The 24,500-nt window shown below is 37.1% G+C and overlaps 1 protein-coding gene across 10 annotated transcripts in view; it reads right to left on the bottom strand.

The window, feature by feature from the left end:
- The window catches only part of RABGAP1L (RAB GTPase activating protein 1 like), a 729,489-nt gene that overhangs the window by 206,352 nt on the left and 498,637 nt on the right, over positions 1-24,500 (bottom strand). For 9 of the 10 annotated variants that reach the window (XM_049112262.1, XM_025430245.3, XM_035718827.2 and 6 more), the window contains one exon: positions 7,683-7,724. The exons of the other annotated variant lie outside the window; for it this stretch is intronic. In XM_049112262.1, the coding sequence (XP_048968219.1) occupies positions 7,683-7,724 (42 nt within the window). The remainder of the gene's footprint in view (positions 1-7,682; positions 7,725-24,500) is intronic. 10 annotated transcript variants of the gene reach the window in all.

Consider the following 24,500-nt stretch of genomic DNA (forward strand, 5'->3'; position numbering starts at 1 on the left):
ATAGAGGAAAAACATGAGAGAAACAAATCAAGAAACAGACTTCCAGTTAACCCCAACTACCCGATTTAACACTGCATAACCTACCCAAAGATCCCTTTCCTTTGCTGTACTTTTCCTTCTTCCCATGCACTATTATGTAATGTTTGTTATGTTTATTGTTTATTAACTGTATACTGTTTATTAACTCTATGTTAGAATATAGGCTCACAGAGGCAAGTATTTTTTTATTTTAGGTTCATTGATCGAATCAAGCACACAGAATAGTATCTATCTCTGAATAGGTGTTTGGTCAAGTGAATAATAAAATCTGTTTAGTTTCTTTAAAGATTTTATTTACTTATTCATGAGAGACATGGGGGGCGGGGGCGGGCAAAGACACAGGCAGAGGAAGAAGCAGGCTCCTTGCAGGGAGCCCGATGTAGGACTTGATCCCAGGACTCCAGGATCACGCCCTGGGCTGAAGGGAGGCACTTAACTGCTAAGCCACCCAGGCATCCCATAAAATCTGTTTTAAAGAGTTCTCTGGTGGGGGTTGCCTGGGTGGCACAGCTGGTTAAGCATCCAATTCTTGGTTTCGGTTCAGGGTCATGGGATCAAGCCCTGCCTTGGGCTCCATGTTCAGCATAGAGTCTGCTTAAAGCTTCTCTATCCCTCTCCCTCTTCACCACCCCTCCTCCAGATCAATCAATCAATCTTTTTGTTTGTTTGTTTGTTTGTTTGTTTTTAAAGAGTACTCTGGTCACACTGTGGGACTGGATAGGACAGTGGTCATGAGCAGCTGGAGGAAGAGCTAACATCCATTTCTCTCAGCACCACTGCTAACACCCAAATCCAAGCCACCATCTTCTCTTACCTATCACACTCCAGACACAGACTTCTTTTCACTTTCTTAAGCATATAAAAATCTTTAAGGCCTTCGTACTTGCTGCTTCTGCCTACATGGCTCGTTCACCAGATTTTGGCATGCTAGCTACTTTTTTCATTCAAATATACCATTCCTCAGAGCACTTTCATTGACAATCAAAAGAAGGGAGCTCTCTTCACTCTGCATCAACATCATTCTCCTTCATAAACCTCAGATTGTGCTGACATAACTGTTTAAGTACTATCTTTCTTTCACTGGAATGCAAGCTCCAGAAAAGCAGGGTCCTTCCTTATCAATACTTTATCTCCAGTGCCTAGAAAAGGGCCTAGCACTTAGTAGATGTTCAATACTTACTACTGAAAGAGGTCACTGCATCAGATCAGGTTAGAGGGTATGGTAGACTACCAAAGTGAAAAGATTCTAAAGATTCTTAAGAAGTAGATTCAACAGGAGTTGATGACTCAGTAGATGTTGGGGATTAAGAAAAGAAAAGCATTAAGGACCACTTCCAGGTTTCTGCTTTGAGCCGCTGGATCATTTCTTCATCGAGATGAAGGTTACTGGAGGAGGCAAAGGTCTAGGATAGCTTATCAGTTCAGCTTTGGCTTTTGGATTTGTTGTGCTTCTGAAACATCCAAGCAGACATGTAAGTCCTTAGCCAAATATCTGGATCTGGGCTAAATATAAAGATGAGAGTGAATGTTTATAGATGAAAGTAGAGGAATAAACAAGACACAAAGAAGTGTCAAATGAGCTCCTGAAGGCTGGAGCTCTGTGGAACTTCAAGTTAATAACTAGAGGAAAAAAAAGTAAGCAAAAGTAAAATGAGAAGATGAGAAGGAGATAAAAAAAAAAAAATAAGACAGAAGCCAAGGGAGAACGTTTCAAAAAAGGGAAGTTTTACATCTTTATACTATTTGGATAACTGTTGAGAAATCAACTAAGATGGGATCCCTGGGTGGCGCAGCGGTTTGGCGCCTGCCTTTGGCTCAGGGCGCGATCCTGGAGACCCGGGATCGAGTCCCACGTCGGGCTCCCGGTGCATGGAGCCTGCTCCTCCCTCTGCCTGTGTCTCTGCCTCTCTCTCTCTCTCTCTCTGTGTGACTATCATAAATAAATTAAAAAATAAAAAAAAGAGTAATCAACTAAGATAAAAATGGAAACATGTTCACTGATTTTGTTAGTGATTTCATCAAAAAAGTTTCAATATGGGGCACCTGAGTGGTTCAGTCTATTAGGTGTCTGACTCTTGCATGGAGAAAAGAAGAAGAAAAGAAAAGAAAAGAAAAGAAAAGAAAAGAAAAGAAAAGAAAAGAAAAGAAAAGAAAAGAAAAGAAAAGAAAAGAAAAGAAAAGAAAAGAAAAGAGAAAGAAAAGAAAAGAAAAGAAAGAAATAAAGAGAAAGAGAGGGAAGGGAAGGGAAGGGAAGGGAAGGGAAGGGAAGGGAAGGGAAGGGACAGGAAGGAGGAAGGAAGAAGGAAGAAAGGAAGAAAGAAAGAAGAAACGAGCCAGAAAGAAAGAAAGTAAAGAAAGAAGAGAAAGAGAAGAGAAGAGAGAAGAGAAGAGAAGAGCAGAGAAGAGAAGAGAAGAGAAGAAAAAGGGAGAAGAGAAGAGAAGAAAGAGAGAGAAAGAAAGAGAAAGGAAGGAAGGAAGGAAGGAAGGAAGGAAGGAAAGAAGAGAAGGAAAGAAAGAAAAGGAAAAGAAGAAGAAAGGAAAGAAAGGAAGAAAGGAAGAAAGGAAGAAAGAAAAAAAGAAAGAAAGAAAGAAAGAAAGAAAGCAAGCAAGCTTCAAAGGAATGATAAGGAAAAAGACCACAGTAGAGAGGCTGAAAAGCCAAAAACATCAAAGATATGCTTTAGAACTTTTACATAATATAAAAAGCCCATCCAAGCTAGGGCTCATTTTTCTAAAATTTAGCCATGATCAGCTGGCTTCCCTAGGGAAAAAACAACAACAACAACAACAACAACAACCAAAAACCTAAATGTTCCCAAATGAAAGAACACTGGATTCTTCAAAAGTGTCTGAAGATTTATGTTTGTTTATAATGAAACAAATTAGTATATTAATTTACTTTTTTAAGCTGCTTTGTTTTACAACTTGCTTTCATTGTTCATAAAAGCACATATTTAGAAATTCTGCTTTTTCAAGAGTATGGAGAAATGTACTCTCATATTGCTAGTAGAAAGCAATTTTGCAATATGCATAAACAATTTAAATATGATTATAATCTGACCCAGCAATTACATTCCTCAGGGTTAATCCAAAAGACATCATTAAATAAGTATGCGAAGATGGAAATTTAAGGATGTTTAATAGGAAAAATCTGGAAATAAGTGTCCATTAAAACTAAGTATAAAACTAGTTAAGTAAAAAAAAAATTTTTTTAAGATATTATTTATCTATGAGAGAGAGACAGAGAGAGAGAGAGAGAGGCAGAGACACAGGCAGAGGGAGAAGCAGGCTTCATGCAGGGAGCCCGACCTGGGACTCCATCCAGGTCTCCAGGATCATGCCCTGGGCCAAAGGCGGTGCCAAACCGCTGAGCCACCCGGGCTGCCCTGGTTAAGTAAAATTATGGTATACATAATAAGATACCAATCAGTCATTAAAAAACCTAAGGCAGCTCTATGTGTAATAATAGTTCCTGAGTACGTTTTCATATATACAAATTTCCAGGCACCAATCATATATTAACTCATTAAATCCTAACAATCCGATGAGATAAGTGTTACTAATATCACTCTTTTAAAGATAGAGAAAATGTAATTTATTTAAGATTGCTGGATAAATTGTGGGAGATGGGATTTGAACTCCAGTAGTCTGGCTCTAGCATCCATGCTTTTAACCACTACATGTCTGTAGTGACACAGGCATGTCATAATATATTATTAATGAAATATTTATATTAAATAACATATTTAATATATTATTAAATGAAAAAGAGTCACCAGGAATTTTCGAAAGAAAACACATAGATGTTCATCCTTGTACACTGTTCTTCTGGATTTATCTCCTACCTCCCATTTTCTTAACTATAATCCACAAACCCATATTAAAAATTATATATACATATACATGTGTATGAATGGAAATAGGCAATGCTCACTTACATATTCATACATTGAAGCATAGGAGGAAGATTTTTATGCCAAATTTTTATTATGGTTATCTCTAGGGATGAAATTGTGAGTGGATTTTCTTTATCTCTGTAATATTTATATGCATATATAAGATACTAGATGAGCTTGGAGGAGGGGGGAGAAAAACATTGTCATTTTTTTTAAGGTTTTCTTTTACTATGTAATCTCTACTCCCAACATGGGGCTTGAACTTACAACTCTGAGATCAAGAGTTGCATCCTCCAACTGAGCCAGCCAGGTACCCCCTGTCATTTATTTATTTGTTTGTTTATTTGTTTGTTTATTTATTTATTTTTTAAGACTTTATTTGAGAGAGTGACAGAGAGAGCACAAGCAGAGGCAGAGAGAGAGGGACAAGCAGACTTCCTGCTGAGTGGGGAGCCCAAAGTGTGCTTGATCGCTTGATCCCAGGACCCTGAGATCATGACCTGAGCCAAAAACAGACACTTAACTGACTGAGCCACCCAGGTGCCCCCACCCATCATTTACTTTTAACCACTATCTGAATGCAAAGAACCCATTCTGATAAAAAATTCTCTGGCAAAATAATGGCTAAGATTTATTTTGACTGATCATTTCTTTCTTTTTTTAAGATTTATTTATTCATGAGAGACACAGAGAGAGAGGCAGAAACATGGCAGAGGGAGAAACAGGCTCTCCAGAGGGAGCCTGATGTGGGATCATGCCCTGAGCCAAAGGCAGATGCTCAATCACTGAGCCACCCATGTGTCCCTGACTGATCATTTCTAATCTATAATGTATTGTATGCTGTGACTATAATGTATTATATGCTGTTTCATATAATAAATGAATCAGATTTGGGGGAAATGAATGGACACTGCCAATATCCTAAATGATTTGATGATGCTACCTATGATAATGAATCATTCCTTTAGCTCAATAGCTTTCTAGTTACTTGGTAGACTATTTCTAACTCAAAAGAAAGTAGCTCCCATTCAGAAAGTAGGTGTCTTTAAATCATATTGAACAACAGAGACCTTCACCTATATTTATACTGCTTAAAAAATATCATAAATCCGGCTTTGCAATCATTAAGCCAAAAGACTAGGCAATCTGGGGCCTTGGCTCCCTCAATTATCAACTACAGGAGAAAAATGAATAGTTTTCTCTAATTAACAAAATTCACAATTCTCTTACAAATAACACCTGGACATTTAATGTGTGTTACTGGTTAATTCATGCTGGGTTCATAAGCACTTTGAACTATCCCTAAGTGTGTTATTTTTATGTAAACAAATATACATTCTTTTATATGGCTTAAGATTAGAAGCTAAATGCTAGTCACTGTCATGTATGTTTGGGATATTGTTTCCCTGGGTGGGGGCAATCAGATCAATTTGGTACACTTCAGTTCAGCTTATATATACTGTCTCTAGTGGGGTAAGCTCTGGGATTCATACGAGGAAGGGGTAAAATATAAGCCAATAGTAGTGAGAAACCTCTCCTTTTTAATCTTCTCTAACTAGGCAAATTCTACAAGGTACTAGATGAGCATCCATGTATTTCTGGAAAATTCAAAAGTCTTTCTGTCCAGGGGCCAGAGAATGTCCTCTGCACAGGCCATATCTGAATTAACATGAACAAAAATAAATGAAAATAATGCAATCAAACAAAAAATATCTGTCCATCAGGAAGATAATTTACCAGACAGATACAGTATTAGGCAGGCTGACAGGGAATACCCAGACAGGAAATCCTGGGTTACCCCCCAAAGACAGATTAAGTGTGTGCTGACAGCACCAGTAAAGAAAAATCACCAAAAAAAAAAAAAAAAAAAAAAAAAGTTTTGGGAAAGATGTAATATCTGAATCTCAAAAATAAATTAGACATGATAGGAAAAATCATCTTTGTTGGACTTCCTTCTTACACTCTCTTTATGTTTAAGTATTTTTTTTTAGTCTGAATTATATAATACTTTGACTGCTTAGGCATTCTAAATGTCTTATCCCAGCCCTATACAGATAGAATCTTTTTTACTGAAAATACTTTAAGTATCTTCCCAACTTCCTAAATAACTTTGGTATAAGAATTGTTTATATCGGGATCCCTGGGTGGCGCAGCGGTTTGGCGCCTGCCTTTGGCCTAGGGCGCGATCCTGGAGACTTAGGATCGAATCCCACATCGGGCTCCTGGTGCATGGAGCCTGCTTCTCCCTCTGCCTGTGTCTCTGCCTCTCTCTCTCTCTCTCTGTGACTATCATAAATAAATAAAAAAAAAAAAAAAAAAGAATTGTTTATATCTATTTCATGATTGGATTGTTTGTTGTACTGGGTGTTATTCTGTATGTTGACATATTGAACACCAATAAAAAATAAATTTATTAAAAAAAAGAATTGTTTATATCTAAACTCAAAATGATTTAATGAACAATTTAAAGTACAATTTAAAAACTTCACAAAAAATAATACATAGGTCCCATATTATGTCATATCTTTGTCAAGGTCTGTAAGTTACGGAAGCTCTCGTAAAATACCAAGTGGCTCTCTGAAGACACCAAGTCGTTATCTTTTGTGAAATTTGGGAAAATGATGGGGAATCTAGAGATTCTAAATTTCCTTGTGAATATAACAGTAATCACAATAATGACAGCTAACATTAATTAGGCAATAAAATTTTCTAGACACATTGAGTATTTTTATGTATCATCACATTGAATTATTACAACAATACCATAAATTAGTTACCTTTTTTTTTTTTTAAGATTTTATTTATCTATTCATGAGAGACACAGAAAGACAGGCAGAGACCTAGGCAGAGGGAGAAGCAGGCTCCCTGCTGGGTACTTGATATAGGACTCCATCCCAGGACCCCAGGATCATGCTCTGAGCGGAAGACAGACGCTCAACCACTGAGCCACCCAGGCGCCCCCCATAAATTAGTTTCTATTATTATCTTAAAACTCAGGGTCTGAGCACTTAAGAGTAATTTGCCCAAGGTCATATACTAGAGTTGAGATTAGAACCAAATCTGAGTCCAGAGTCTGCAATTTTAACAATTATGTTTTACTGGGAAAGGGTGGGCCGGCATGGTTTTTGAATAAATAAGGCAATTATCGCCTTCTGCAACAGAATGTCATCTTTGACTGGAGGACAAAAACTGATTGACTGAATTCCTTTCACCAACTCTGCAGCAAATGTCTTGCTATTACCACACTATTAAAGCTCCTTTGATATGTTGACATAAAATTCAACAAGGTAATTATAATTGAATTCTAAAGTGTCTTATAAATTTCTAGCTCTCAGAGAAAGAAGTGCAAATTGAAATGCAGCAGTTTCTTTTTTTAGTCAGTATACTAGAAAAACTTTCTAATAATTCAATTCTATGTTTAGGTATCTCCACGGATGTTATTATGGTAAGAAGTATTTTAAGAAAAAGGCTGGCATCATTTTGACAGAAAACAGGTTTTAACTTTCATATCATCCAACTTGTATGAATGAAAACAACTTTATATGTTACTGGAAAGAGTGCTATGACAGCAAAATTAAGTAGATTATAAGAAAAGTAAAGAAACAAAATCAAATTAACAACAACTACAAAGGATGGGAGGAGAGAATCAGAGTTCCTTACGGAAGTCTTTTTGTGTTCAATAATCTATAATGTGTCAAAGCCTATAAATTTGAATTATGCTCAATTTAAAGATAAAAACAGACTTACCTTTAGGAGAGCCAAGGCTACATGAAAGATTATATTCAAACCCTGAAATAGAAAAAGACTCCAAATCAATACAGCCATATATAATCACTATTTTACTAAGTATTTTCCCATACATCTCTAATAAAATCCATGGTTGCTTTCATCTTCACATAGAGTAATAATTAAACCATGAGATTTTTTTTGAAAGGCATCTTCCTTCTCTATGAGGCTTCCTGCAAATTTTTGGTGTTACCTAACTAATGTTCACATAAAATTGCTGTTCTTACAATAAATTATTTTCCCTTAATTCTCCAATAAATTATTCAATAAACTATTTTTCCTTCAATTTCTGGATTATCTTCATGGGTCTAAGGCTTGTGAAAGTGAAGTTCTTTGATCAACATACGAATGATGCAGAAGTCTAAAATTAACTGAAATTCCTAATCCCAGTATGTATATTTTGGTTAAATGGCCAGCAATAGACAAAACAATACAGTGTTGCTGATAATTGGGACAGGTTATATGAGGGCAGTTATAAGCATCACACTGGATTTCTACTACTTGTTCTTATTGTGCTTTCAAGTAGTATTTGTAAAACTAGAGGTGTGTAATAAGGGGCTATCTGCTAGACTGCCTTTTCTTTTTTTTTTTTTCTCTCTGAAAACCAAAGTAATATCTCTTTAGGAATAAACAGCTTGTTAAGAAGTCATATTGGAGTTGAATTTTGAGCTCTGAGTTCAGCCCAGTGACTCCAAAGAGCAGTTGAGATGTGAAGTTCAAAATATAGGAAATCTTAAATGCTCAAGATGACGGAGTCAGAAACAAAGCTGCCATGAAATATGCTGCTTCCTTGCCATGTAAGTCATCGTGCAGGAGAAGAAAGATCTTTCAAGCATGTGTTGACATCTCCCATACGTCCAGGGTCTATGTGCCCTGTTCATCTTGGTCACAAAGTCTATCTGCCTTTTGGATACAGAGTTGTACCAGATGTATTATGCAAAGCACTTCTAATATACCATCCCTTTCCTGTCTCTAAAATCAGAAATGAGGATTAAGACTAGGTACTCAGAGTAAATTCCTGTTATAATTTGCCAATCTTTCATGGTGCCTGGGTGGCTTAGTTGGTTAATCATTTGCCTTTGGCTCAGGTTATGATCCCAGGATCCTGAGATTGAACTCTGCATTGGGGCTTCCCTGCTCATTGGGGAATCTGGTTCTCCCTCTCCCCCTGCTGCTTCTCTAGCCTGTTCTAATAGATAAATACAATCTTAAAAAAAAAAAAAACTTGCTGATATTTTCATAGTCAACTACCTAAAGTATTATTTAATTGTAGAAGGGATGAATAAACATAAAATATTTGGTTGGAGGTTTGCGGTTTACTCAGCTAACTCTTTAAGAAACCAAAGCAGCATGACGTATAACCAGGCCAGGAGACAAAACCAAATCAGCACAGTTCATTAGCACACCAAGCAATGAGTCTAGACTTGTTTTGATCATAATTTACCACTTAGAGAAAAGAAGACTATTGTAGATGAAGAAGCTTGGGTTACAATTAAGCAAAATTTTCTTTCCTTTTTTTTTTTTGGCTGTCATTTTTAAGTAATCTCTACAGTCAATGTGGGGCTCAAATCTAAACCCTGAGATCAAGAGTGGCACATTTCACTGACTGAGCCAGCCAGGTGTCCCCCAAATTCACTTTCCTAATCTAAATTTGGGCCCTCATTTACTAGTTGCTGCCCACTGCTGCCAAAACCTGCAGTCCAAACCTGTTGCCCTATTCCACTCCCCTCCCCACATCACAGCTGCTTGGTAGTGGTGAACTGTTACAACCAGAGTGCTTATCAACCTGGCATTAGGCCCAAGTCCACAATGTCTCTGGATCTTGTTTTTCTAGTCACTGCTCAAAATGTAAACCCCTCTTGTCTCTAGTTTTCTAATCCTTATAATGCTCTGGTCCTTTCTTCTAAGTAAGATTCCCACTCCTTCCCTCCTAAGTCCCTTCAGGGTATGCTTTGGAAATTCCACTCTATGTTCAACCAACTCTGCTATATTCTCAATCTCCTTGCTTTCACAGGGAGAGTGAAATTTCACTGATTCTCATAACAACCTCTATTGTGATTCCCATTTTTCGGAATGTGAACTTGACTAGCCTAAGGTTATAATGTATTTAGTTGAAGGCTAGGATCCCCCAAGACTCCTAATGTCTGGTTTAAGGTCATTTTCCTTAAAAATTATAGCATTTATACCACTCAGTGCTGGTATAACATACATAGCTAAGTGTTTATTTGAGGACAAAATTTATGAGATTTATTCTTTTCCTTACGGACCCAATGAGGCCAGTTATAGAATCATCATCAAATTATAGTAAGGAAGCTCTTCTTCAATGATCTCAAAGTCAAGTGAGCTACAAGAAACATGAAGAACTTATAAATTAAAAAGAAATTAAAATTTTAAATTTTAAATTAAAATTTAAAAAATTAAATCGCCAAAATAGCACCAACACCACAAAAATGTATTCAAATTTTTATTTTATGTGCACTTTGAATTAGTTTGGGGATATGATTTTATAGTTTATAGGTATCAGAAGTAGTAAACTGAAAGAAAAAGTGTGGTAGATAGGATTAGAGACAAATAGCCTACAGAGACAGCTGTCAGAATTAAAATATTAAATCTGACAGAAATAGAAGCTATACTTTCCTAAAAACTATAAAACATATAGTTGCCTGGGCCCATTTAGTGGAGCTAATAATCCTTCTATAGTTTGTTACTTCATAATGATAATCCAGCAATGTTAATGAGTGTTTACATCGTGTTCAAAATATTCTGCTTAAAAAAGGAAGCATAGCATGTGTTTTAAATAAAAAGGAGATAATTTTTAGTTTGGAAAGCTAAAGCGAGACCTTTCAGTTACCAGAAACAATTTATATATGTAACCTCTTTCAACTGGTACATGGCAACAAGATATTAGTGCATCTGCTAATTGAAGCTCTGGACATTCCCTATAAAAATAAAGAAGACTTCACAAACCTTAAACTAAAATAGAATAGTGTGGCCTGACTATGCAGACAAGATACTTTCAAACCTCTTAAGTTGTTGGAAATCAGGAAAAACTTGGTATTCTATCAAGTTCCTTATTTCACTAGTAAATATATCTTGATTTCTTAAGAGGAGAATAAAGAAGGCAACTTTAGTTGGATATTTTCTTTTAAATGAGACTTATTCTCATTTGGAAATATAATTAGAGGTATCCTTAAATTATGGAAACCTTCCACAGGCCAACATTTGGCCAGTTTAAAAGTGCAGTACCATACACAGATTGGCTTTAAGATGGCAATGTCAATCTTAAAACCTCTTAGCCAACATGAAGTGAATTATTAGGGAACAACTCTTCACTCTTCCAAGCTTCTATGAACTAAATCTGTTGTTACTTTATTATCCATCCACTCCTACACGATCCAACCTTTGACTAATTGAGCTGAAATATATTTGTTGAAATATATTTTTTTTAAAGATTTACTTATTTGAGAGAGAGAGAATGGCAGATGGGGAGGGAGAGAATCTTAATCAGACTCCACTGAATGTGGAGCCTGACTTGGGGCTCTTTCCCATGACCCTAAGACCATGACTTGAGCCAAACCAAGAGTCAGACACTTAACCAACTGTGCCACCCAGGTGCCTCTGAAATACATTTTAAAAAGAATAAGGTGTCATACATTTTCAAGACGCCTCCCCTTTTCAGAAATATGTAATCTGTAGCAGTTTTGTTGAGTACAGAGGGGTAAACAAATGTTCCTAATTGGACTCAAAGAGTAAAACATTTGGAGAACTATTAAGACTAAAAATAACATGTAAATATATTGTTATGGGTACTTATTATTTATGGTACAAGGTCTAACTTCAAGCAGAAGATAATAAATAAGAGCCAATATCCACTGAATATTTCCATGTACCAAGAGCTGAGTTAATCACAATGAAAACATGTCCTTATTAAATCCCACAATCCTAAATTCCACTTTCATTCCATCCAAATTGAGACATAGTCAACGTAAATTCCCCAAGGTCACACAGCTACTAAGGGGATTTTAAACTAAGGCAGACAATTCTAGAAGTCATTCTCTTAACCACCAAGTTAGAGAAAATGGCCCATTAAAGAAATGAATACATTCTTTATTTGGGGTTATTTAACATGCCCTCTAATTCCTAGTGGGTTAAAGTGATTTCTTCCATTTGAAGTGAATTTTGAAAGCAGAGAGTAGAAAGATAATAGGTGACTTCTACCCCATATCAAAAAACACTGACAAAGAGCAGCTGACTGCTGCAGGATGTGAGGCCATACAAACCTAGCATGCTGTGGTAAGAAAGGGTCACCACCATCCTCCAGGGACAACAGATGGAGCTCATGACATGACTCCTTAACCGATAGGGAAGCTGCTGTTTCAAAACTGTCACAGCCTGGCAAAATCTTCACTTCGAAAAACACCTACAAGTAATTGCCCCAAATTAAATAATTGCTCCAAAAGTGCAGATCATCGTGTTCCTGGGTAGGCCAACAAGTGAGCGCCCACAATCTTGCATGAAGAAAGGCTGACAGCAAAGCACTCATTGGAACAAAGACACTGAACATTTGGCTCTGATGAGCAGGCAACTGTGGCTCAGAGGGGGCTGCCAGATTGAGTGAGAAGCTGTCATAAACTATGCTGACAGCACCCAGAGCAAATGCTCAAGAGGTAGTGCCCAACAGTGCAAAGTGTGCATCAGTGCCGGGGTCCTGAGGGATCCAAATAAAAGGGAACCACATAGTATGTGGAAATGGAAATCCTAACAACAAGGGAGTGAGAAGTGATCAAATCAGAAGTGGCCAAGGTAAACAGACAAAAGTAGTTAAATCTAGAGGGAATGTGTGCTGCCTTTTCTGAACCAACCAACATAGGACTTGTCTTCCTGGGAAGGGGTGATGACTACATGAAATAGTATATAATGAGCATATCAAAGGAACTGAACTAAATATTCAATAAATGCTGGCATATATTATTAGGTTTGCATATTTATTGCTTGTCATGTCTGGCAATATAGACAAATCGATTGATCCATCAATCGAAATAGATATTTTTTTTTTCTAGAGAAGAGGAGGAGAGTGGGGAGGAGCAGAGGGAAAGAGAGAAGGCTCCCTGCCCAGCACAGACCCTGAGGCAGGGCTTGATCTCACAATCTTGAGCCAAAATCAAGAGTCTGATGTTTGGGACTTCTGGGTGGCTAAGTGGGTTGAACGGCCAGCTCTTGATTTCAGTTTGGATCATGATCTTAGGGTCCTAGAATCGAGCTCCTCATCAGGCTCTGCACTCAGTGTGGAATATGCTTGAGGATTTTCTCTTTTCTTCTCCCTCTGCCCCTTCCCTCACTCACGCTCTTTCTCTCAAATCTTCAAAAAAATAAAGTTAAAAAATGGGAAAAAAAGAATCAGATGCATAACCAATTGAGCCACCCAGATGCCCTTTTAGATGGATTTTTCACTTAATTCTCTCAATAATTCCATGGCTTATGTCACTGCCACAATTTTAGAGATGAGGAAACAGAGGCCCAGAGACATCACTGTTAGTAAATGGTAAAGCCAGGACTAGAACTTATGTCTGTCAGACAAAAACCAAACAAAACCAAAAAAGCCCCAACTCCATAGCTTTTTCAGTAATTTCATCTCTACTGTAAATTCAGTAAGACTCTAAAAAAAAAAATTCAGTAAGACTCTGGTTAGCTATCTATGATGAATTAAGAATGGTCATAATTCTTTGACATTTCTCCCATTGAGAGGTAGGGTCTTTGTCCTCTCCCTTTGTTTTTTTTTTTTTGTTTGTTTTTTTTAATTTTTTATTTATTTATGAGAGTCACACAGAGAGAGAGAGGCAGAGACACAGGCAGAGGGAGAAGCAGGCTCCATGCACCGGGAGCCCGACGTGGGATTCGATCCCGGGTCTCCAGGATCGTGCCCTGGGCCAAAGGCAGGTGCCAAACCGCTGTGCCACCCAGGGATCCCTGTCCTCTCCCTTTGAATCAGGGCAGACTATGCTACCACTTTGACCAACAGAATATGGTGGAAGTGAAGTTATGCTCATATTCTGGGCCCAACCCTTAACAGTACAAACTTCTGTGCCCCATCTCCTGGAATGCTCCCTCCAGAAGGCCAGCCACACGTAAGTACAGTTATACTCAGACCCCGTGCTCTAAGAAGCCAAACAAAAGGAAAGGGCCTTCAAGGCAAGATGACATAAGAAACAGAGGCCAATGATCACCCAGGTACCAGATATGTGAATGAAGAAGTAATCTTGAAAGTGAATCCTCCACCTTCAGGCGCCTCAGTTGTGGATCAAAGATAAACCACACAGCTGAATCCTTCTGAAATTCCTGACTTACGGAATTGTGAATAAAATAAATGGCTGTTTTATTTCATTTTGAAATAACTTCAGATTTAGAAAAAATTTGCAAAAGTAGTGCTAAGAATTTCTGTGTACCTTTAACTCAATTCATCAAATGTTAACATCTTACATACCACAGCACAACTATCAAAACCAAGATAATAGTACTCAAATTTTGTCGAATGTCCCGCTACTGTCCTTTCCTGGTCTAGAATCCAATCTTGGATCATATATTACATTATATTGTCATGTCTCCTTAGTCTTCTTTCATCTACAATAGATAGCAGATGAAAGTCTTTGTCTTTGATGAACTTGATATTTTTGAGGAGTACAGGATAGTTATTTTGTACAATGTCCCTCAATTTGATTTGTCTGCTGTTTCCTTATGATTAAATTTAGATTATGTATTCTTGGCACAGATAACAGAATCAATGTTGTGTCAATATATCACATCAGGAGACTATATAAGATGTCTCATTTCAAAGTTTAAAGTCACTCAGGTTTGATACAGCTTCTAATGCACATCAGGTAACCAGAACAGAATCTTTTTGGGCTTCTCTTCGGGTAAGATAAATCTCTTACTTCTGTAGTCCGAAAAATAACACATTTTACCATGGAAAGAAGAAAGGGACAGTAATTACCATGCAAATATAAAGAAGTACTGGCTGTTCTTAAACACAGAGGCCTAATAGCAAGAATACTGTAACACATTAGCCAAAAGGTATTTTACTTTATTCTCATTCTTATATTGTAAACTCTTTAAAAATTCTATCTTTTAGGTTGACAAAATAATGGAGTTTGATGGAGTACCCAGTAAATAATGTGATATTTTAGGTTTGGGTATTTGTTTACGGATGTCCACTAGAGGTCAGGATTGCAACACTGGAAACCAAGCCGAAACTTAAGATTTCAGGGGCCTTCATAACAGCCTAGCATATAAATTCAATTAAGTCCTAATGTTTTAAAACCCTTAAAGCTAAGTCCTCCCTTATATCTACTACCCATTTACTAATATATAAAATATAACAAAACTTTCATGATTGCAATTTTCCATTTCCTCCAGTTTTATTATGTTTTCCATTTTTATTATAGATTCATTTGCTTTTTCATGAGTAGGAGAAGGAATACAAGAATGTGAGGGGATAAACATATGAATGCATCTGTGTAGTTATAGGGGTTTTTGGGTTTTTTTTTTTTTAAGATTTTATCTACTTATTCATGAGACAGAGAGAGAGAGAGGGAGAGGGAGAAGCAGGCTCCCCATGGGGAACCTGATGTGGGACTCAATCCTGGAACCCGGGATCATGACCTGAGCCAAAGCCAGATGCTTTACCACTGAGCTACCCAGGTGCCCCATGTAGGTGGTTTTTTTTTTTTTTTTTTTTTATCTTTGCTTGACTTGCATTTGTTTTTATAAGTGAAATACTACATAAAAGTATACCTACAGAGTCTGATTCCTTAATTATGAGTGACCCTGGGAAAAATACTTAGTGATTTATGAAATCTGAATTAAATAAACCTTTTGAAATAAAGGAGAGTTGGGCAGCCTGGGTGGCTCAGCGGTTTAGCGCTGCCTTCGGCCCAGGGCATGATCCTGGAGACCCAGGATCCAGTCCCACGTCAGGCTTCCTGCATGGAGCCTGCTTCTCCCTCTACCTGTGTCTCTGCCCCTCTCTCTCTCTCTCATGAATAAATAAATAAAATCTTTAAAAAACAACAACAACAACAAAGGAGTTAAAATAAGAGAAACAAGTCAAGTTACAGGTTTTGACAAATATTTATCAAATCTATGTGCTAGGCATTCTGAAGATTACTTAGTATATACACTTATTTGTATGTTTACAATGATGGATAAATCATTTCTCCAACAAGGGACTCCCAAACTAGGACTGGAGATAAAAATATAAATAGGTAACACATTACCCCAGGCTAACAGGGGAGAAGTGTGACCAGGAGAGTACTTTATAGTTCCTACAGAAGATGCCTTATTGGTAATGAACATTGGCAATCACCCTTCTGTTCTCGATCCCTTTACGTCATGATAAGTCTCAGATTATACAGTCTTCTGGCTATAGTTATCAGTCAACCACCACAGCTGTGGGCATGTTTTTGATGCCCTTCATAAAAACAGACTTCCACCAATTCCTATCAACTGATCTTGATCCTCCCTTTACTCCAATCTCCTGCTAGAGTTTCCATTGACCCAAATCACTCGGAAGCCAAAAGGTACAGGAGCCTTGTTATTAGAGTTTTGTACCAACACCGTTTTTTTTTTCCCCAATGAAAATGCTCTTTAAAAAATCCTGGAACACATTAATCTAAATTCAACAAATATTTATAGAACACTAGCTATGTATTCAGCATGGCATGGAGGTGTTTTGAAAATTTTAAAGAAATATGTTTTTAAAAATTAATACAATTGGAGAGGAAGTCATATGAAAAGGTTAGAGAACAGAGCAATACTCAGTACAATATGTCAAGTCACGTTTTTGGGACTCCTCATAATTACACACCTGTAGAAAAATGAAACAGGCAATCCAAATGAGCAGGAATAACTTGAGTAAGAGTAGTGTGAAATCTTCTCTAGAACTTGACCTAATTACAATTGATGAACTAAAACAAGGCGACAATGACAACTAAGGTTTTCCCTTTGGAATGCTAATCCAGGGAATCCCAACCAGAAGATTTATACCAACAGGTAAATTTTGTAAAGCCCTCTTTGATAACTCTCTTAGCTGGCTGCTACCACATCATGTACTATCTTCTAAATGATCTGACACCTTTCCATGTCACTTTTCTCCATGGTGTATGTAGGGATTTCATTGGTGGTATCCACTCCCTACAAACCCTATCCTTCTTAGTGATCTCAGAGCTGTAGGGAAATGTAAACTAGGTTCTTCTCAAGGAGCTGCCCCAATATTAGACCATGCCCCGAACCTCTGCACCTTACTATATGATATTTTCTCTACTTGGAAATTCTTCTCTCTTTAGATGTTCTCTTTTTCTAGGTCTGAGATGAGATGCTAATTCCTCTGAGGAGGTTTTCTTGGTGTTCCTGACTGGGTTAGGTACCCCTTATTAGGGCTCTTTAAAAACATCCTGGACTCTCCATCTCACAGCACTCATCCACTGCTGTGTAACTACTCATTTACCTGTCTACATTTCCCTGTAAGTTACATGAGGGCAGGATCCTGCCTGTGTCTTTACTGGTGCATTTCCATCACTCAGGACACTACCTGCAATAGAACAGGTGTTCAGTATTAGTTGAATGAACAGGGAGACAGAACATAAAGACTCCTAACTCTAGGAAACAAACTAGGCGTGGTGGAAGGGGAGGAGGGCGGGGGGTGGGGGTGAATGTGTGACGGGCACTGAGGCACTTGACGGGATGAGTACTGGGTGTTATTCTGTATGTTGGCAAACTGAACACCAATAAAAAATAAATTTATTATTAAAAAAAGAACAGATGAAATGAATAGGATTGATGGGATCAAGGAAACAGGGCTTTAATGAGAATTAAAAATCATGAAATGATAGGGTGCCTGTGTGGCAGTCAGTTAAGCACCCAACTCTTGGTTTCAGCTCAGGGTTGTGAGACTGAGCTGGGCACTGGGCTATGTGCACAATGGGGAGTCTGCTTGAGATTTTTTCTCCCTCTCCCTCTGTCCCTTCTCCTCCTCTCACTCTCAAATAAATAAATCTTTTTAAAAAATCATTAAATGTTCCTCAAACTGGTTTCTTTATAATTTCTTGATATGAACTACATACTTTTTTTGGTTGTTGAGCCTCATTTTCAGGTTATTTGGAGAGGTAAACAAATTATGTTCCATTCTTTCTTAAATATGAAAAGTGAGCTCCTGAACAGTAACATTAAAATTCAGACATATTATCTTTTATCTTCTTCTATCCCAGGAGTTTCACTACCTCTTTCCAAATCTGGAAATGGGGGTATAATGCATTAGGGTGATGTGCTTTAGGAAAAGAAAATCAATCACACATTTACTACTATCTTCAAACATAAGCAAAAGCTATCTTTTAAGTACTTCCAAAGACCAATCATAGGGGAGAAAACCGAAAAACAACTCAAGAACATGCAGTCAAGTACACAGTTGAGGGGGTTTAAAAGCCACAATATATTGTATATAATTTGCTTGGTGATGGGCCCGTGAAAGGTGGCAACTAGACTAACACACCAGGAAATGCTCTGGATCATCAATTCTTACCCATCCAAGGATAAAGACCTGAGGTTTGTGTTATGAGGGGAAACCATTAATGAGTGTATTCATCTTTCGTGGCCCTCTCTTTCTTCTGTCCTCACTGGGTACATGGGTAAGTGTTAGTGAAGCTTAAACACTAGGGACAACAGGGCAGAGGTAACACAGGAGCTCCAAAAACATGAAAGAAAGTTATTGTTGTTTTTGTTTTTTTTCTGAGAGGGAGGGAGGCGTGGGACAAATGTAAAGGGAGAGGGACAGACTCTCAAGCAGGCCCCCCAATCAGTGCAGAGCCTGCAATGGGTCTTGATCTCACAACCCTGAGCTTATGACCTAAGCTGAAATCAAGAGTCAGACACTTAAACCCACTGAGCCAGCAGGCACCCCTGAAAGAGAGTTTAAAACGTTAAATCAGGTAAACAGCTCCACAGTTGCCAGCCATGTCTCTTTGAAGGTATGACAAGGATGTTACTAATTTTAGAAACTCACAATTTTTTCGTTAATCACCAGATGGGATTTTTTCTTTTTCTCCGTCTCTGTTCCCTGCCACTTAGAACCACTAGCAGCCTGGTCTGAATAAAAAAAGGCAGTGGAAACTTCAAGAATTAGGATGATATATGCTGAAAACAGCCAAGGAGCCCAAGTTTCTTCCTGTCTCAGAGATAGGTTCTGTCTACAGAACTACACAGAACTTGGCACCAAAATAAATACACCATTTCACAATAGCCATTATATGGTAAATCTTAAATGCAACCATCTTTATAGTACTTTATTGCAAAGAACTTCTGAGCACACTGTGTAATTCAACCATAACAATATCTGTCAGGTATAGAAGTTGATATTAGTATCTTCATTTTACAAAAAAACCCTCAAATATGCTAGGTGATTTATCTAAATTCACAGCATTAGGACTAAAATGACAAGCTTCCTGATTCTAATCCAATTCTTTTACCATTAGCTGAGTAGTTCACAACTGTGGTTATTTATTAGAATCACCTGGGGTGCTTTTATAACACTGATGTAGCAGTTCCACCTCCTATCAAATAAATAAAAATTTCTTGGGGGTACAGCATGGCCACTTGTATTTTTAAGAACTTCCTAGGAGTCTCTAATATGAATCCAGACTGAGAATTGCTTAAAGTTTTCAAGCCAACCACACATTAGAGTCACCTAGGAAGCTTTAACAATAACCTCCAGGTCTAATTTAATTGGTCTGGGTGGGGCCAGGTGAATAATATGCAGTCAAGGGTGGGAATCATTTTATAATGCTTCTAAGAAGCCCATCTTAAAATTCTTTAAAGTCCACTTATAGCTATTTCATAATATTTTAAATGTTTCTAAAGTTCACCTATGCAAAATTTTTAAAGTCAAACATCAAAACGAAATGTCACTAAATATAATGTGAATTCTATTGCAGTTGTGTGTTCAATTAATTAAAAGTTATAGAATCTATCTGAAAATAATGATGACAATAGTGACTAATATATTTTTAAGAAATAAGACTGATCTTGTGCTCAGTCTCATCTTTTTAGAAATTGTGGTCAGACAAAAAGAAGATGTTGAATAATCTCTCTGGAACCTATTAATGCTGATCATACATTATTTTTAAAAAGCAGACTACATTCAATTCTCTAATGAATAACTCTTCAAGTGTATTCATATAGGTAATAATCCACCAAGAAAAGATAATTGATGCTTCTCTACAGTAGTAAATCCATATATAATACTTTATGTGAATTATGCATGAAATTTTAAGTACTTAAAACATTGTATTTTATGAATTTAAAAATGAATACATAATGATGCAATCAGATAAAATGATAAATAAAAACATGGAAGTTGGGATACATTGCAAGCTAGTCTATATACCCTCATCAGATAATTTGTGAGCAGAAAAAAAGAGTGGTCACTTGGAAAGTTGTTGAAAATATGTAACTTGTACCAAATTTCTCCAGTGTCTTCAGGGATTTATGTCTGTATGTATACATGTATATATTTTATATAGTTGGTATTCTATTTTAAAAGGAAACTATAAAATTGACTATAAAAATCTACAGGAAATACAATTGAATGAGTTAAGCTTAATAAAGATGAAAAGATTTCAAAGTGCTAAAATTTGGCAGGTTAATGGTGACAAAAGAACAGCATATAATAAAAGCTAAGCCACAGAATTTCAAGTTAGCAGATAAATTTTATGAAACTGGTCACAGGCTGAGTGAAGTAAGTCAATTGGAGAAGGACAAACATTATATGTTCTCATTCATTTGGGGAATATAAATAATAGTGAAAGGGAATATAAGGGAAGGGAGAAGAAATGTGTGGGAAATATCAGAAAGGGAGACAGAACATAAAGACTCCTAACTCTGGGAAACGAACTAGGGGTGGTGGAAGGGGAGGAGGGCGGGGGGTGGGGGTGAATGGGTGACGGGCACTGAGGGGGGCACTTGACTGGATGAGCACTGGGTGTTATTCTGTATGTTGGTAAATTGAACACCAATAAAAAATAAATTTATTAAAAAAAAAAAGAAACTGGTCACAGAAGGGATTTTAGAGAAAACAAGCTATCAGTATTATTTCTACTGAAAATCAATATTTGCTCATCAATTACAAATGTGTCCTCAAATTTTAACAGAAGTACATATTAGTTGCTTGACCAGAAATCACATTCCTTACTAGAAGAGACAATATACGTGCTTTCAAAAATAGTAATAATTTCTAACTGCAATCTGAAAGTTTAATCCTTAAACAAAAAATGTTTATAAAGCAGAAATGATAATTTTTTTAAGTGTAACAAAATCTTCTGATGAGCAATTCACTTTCCTTCAACACTAAAAACAGTTGTAAGTTGAAAAAGTCCTATTTTCCATAGGTTTATGATCTGTCTAACACAGGAATTTTTGCATAGCAATCACAATAATTTAGAATATACTTCTCCTACTTTCACTTCCCCATTCATATACCAGGAATATGTAAAATCTATAACTCTACCAAGGAGTCATAATAATTATCCAGTTTTTAGAAAACAAAAAGTAAACGAGTTTCCAATCTTTTTTTTTTTTTTAAGGATTGATTTTAGCAACCGAGAGAGAGATTGCTGGGGTGAAAATCACCAGAGAGAGAGAGAGAGAGAAAGAGACAGGGAGAGAAGAATGCACAAGAGGGGCAGAGGGAGAGTGAATCTCAAGTCAACTCCCTGCTGAGCATAGAGTGAGATCTCATGACCCTGAGATCACGACCTGAGTGGAAATCAAGAGTTAGAGGGTCAACCGACTGAGCCACCCTGGTGCCCCTCCAGTCTTTTCAATGAAGTACTATTATTTATGTAGCTAACCATCTTGTGTTAGCAATGAGCTATCATGGAACAAAATGCCCAGTACTTCAGGTACATAAAGTAGTCTAGTCATTTGATGGCTTTAGAATATAATTTAGCTCACTCAAAATTATGTTAAGCTGTAAAACAGATGGGAGGGCCTGTTCTTTTATTAGGAGCTGACCCAGAAAAAGGTATCCACCTAAAGCAGGCAGATAATTAAATCACTTTATTGAAAGTTCTTTTCCAAGAAATCCTGGCTTCACTACAAGAAATTGTGATTTCCACAATTCTACCTCCCATAGTGAGGAGAGATGTCCTCACTTAAGAAAAGATGGAAGAATTAGTTCAGCTAATTTGGTTTGAGATCTAGTAAATGACAAAACAAAAAACCCAAGTTAAAAGTAAGAGCTCTAACAAAGCAAAGAGATTTAATTAGCATAGGACACTGTAGCAACACTGTAGGAATACAGTGGTTGCTGCAAATGTTCTTTAATTGTAAGGAAAAACTCTAGAAGCCCTGTGAAATTCATTCCCATTTAAACATAGTAAATCAAGCCTACTATTAAATAATCTAGAAATTCACTGTAGGAATTCATTAATAATATGAGCCAAAAAGTTTCAGAGCAGGGCTAAAATATCTGTACCATAGTTCGATTTCTGCTACTGACTGGCTTAGGTAAATGTCTCAACCTCTGGGAGTAAGATTCCTAAATAATGAAACAGAGAGGACCAGTTAAGAATAATGAAGAATAATGAAGAATAATGCAGAGAGGTCTGTTAAGGGCTCACTTCCCGGGTCCTATTCTGAAAGATTCCAATTCAGCAAGTACAGGATGGGCATGAATATCTATTATATATTTTAGCACCCTTCACCCTACTCCACAAACTCTAATAATACGCTGGCTTTAGGAACCATTGGCTTTCATGTTTTGTTTTTAAGGATTAAGAGAAGCCAAAGAAGAAAAAGTTAGAAATACTGATATAGATCAAACGAAGAAGATCCTTATACAACAAATAAGTTTGTATTTCATTTCCTTATTCCAGAGTCACCATTCTACTTGTTGCCATTCTGCTTCTGTCGCTGCAACTCATTCCATTGCAATTGCTGGGGTGAAAATCACCAGTAAAATGTCCTTTTGATTATTTACTGAAGGCTTCCTCTCTTTCTAACTGGGACTTAATTTCCCATGCTTCTTGCATCAGGGACGCCATTTCCTTCCTTCAGATGGCTAAATGACCAGGAGAGAAGTTTAGCTTGAGGTAATCACCTCCTGAAACTCTCTGTGATTACAGGTCTTTCAACTTACAACTTAAAATTCTCATGCCCCTCAAAGGAGATTTACTAATGTCCATTTATATTCTGACCATTTTCTACCTACATGTCTTCTATTAAGATTATTGCTAGCTACATTCACTTCATGATACTTAGTTGTTTATGTATATTCATTTTCCCCATGAGATGGGAAATCCTTCCAGGCCAGGGACCATGTTTTACCTTGATAATTTCACAGCCAATCTAGAGCTGAGCATATTATAAACACTTAATATTTTTTTTATTAATTTAGTTGAGTTGATCCAATTATCTAGGTTATTGGAAATCAGGAAGTTTTCTATCTAAGGGAGGACAATCCATGCTTTATGTTTATAAATGAAATGAGAAGAATTATACAAGAACAAGGTACTACTTTTCCAAATTAAATGCACTTTTCTTTCTTTCTACTTTTAGAAAAGACTAAAGAAACATATATGATCCAAAGCCATCTGAACAATTAGTAGGAAAGATACAAGAATATAAAAGCATACAAAATAAGCAAAGGTGCTTTGTACTATAAATAATTCTACTTAATTGAACAGCATGAACAGATATCAACTATGACTGGCTTCTAGCAATAGGTTGACCTATGGTGTAAAGAGAGGTCCTGGCATGTGTCCTCAGTTGCAAAGAAGGAGTTTTACAATTCAATAGTCAAGAGGCTGAGCATAAAGATAGCTTTGATATTAGTTCATCTCATCTTGTGCCTCATTTATAATAAGTGACATTTGCCTTTCTCCTAAGACCAAGTTTTTGTCTCTTAATTGAGTTCTGGCTCTGAATTCTTATGTTTGCTAAGTTGCTGTCTTGAGATCCTGTTCAATTCTCTAGGCTTTTTAAAAGACGGGGACCTTATTTTACTGTTGCCAGACCCTGTTTAGAAATGAGATCCTGCTTCCCTTTGGTTGGGACTTGAAAACTTTACTGGACCTACCTTGCATTCTGAATATCACCATCTTCTGAGATCCCGACAGTCATGCTTGGTGTTCCAGCTAGGAGCCACTCCTTCTTTCAATATACTAACATTTTCTGCTGAAGGGCAACAACTGTGCTAGGTGATGCAAAGATAAACCACAGTCCTACCCTTGAATATTACATGCTCTAAGCACCTGAAAAGATTCTTCTACCTGACTGGCCACTACTTCAAAGTCCTCCTTTGCAGGATTTTCCACATTTTGTCTACTGATGGGTGCCCCAGCATTCAATTTTTGATCTTCCTCTATTGAATCTCACTTTCTAGGTGACCCCATCAAATCCTGTGGCTTTAAATACATGCTATATGTTGATCACTCCTAAATCAACATCTTTAGCCCAACTGTCTCATTTGAATTCCAGACTCATACATATATCCTACTACTTCAAGATCAGATGTCCATATAAGGATCTCAGTCATGTCTAAATCTGAACTCTATATTTTTCCCACAAGCCTGCTCTTCCTCCTATCTTTGCCACCAAAGTTAACATGGCAACTTCATTCTTCCAGTTGCTCAAGCAAAAAGCCTTCAAGGTATCGTTTCTCTCACAAACCATGACCAACCCACCAGCAGAAATCTTGTAGGATATACTTGCAAAATATATCCAAAACTCAACAAT

Source organism: Canis lupus, chromosome 7 (assembly GCF_003254725.2).
Source record: "Canis lupus dingo isolate Sandy chromosome 7, ASM325472v2, whole genome shotgun sequence".
Taxonomy (NCBI): Eukaryota; Metazoa; Chordata; class Mammalia; order Carnivora; family Canidae; genus Canis; species Canis lupus.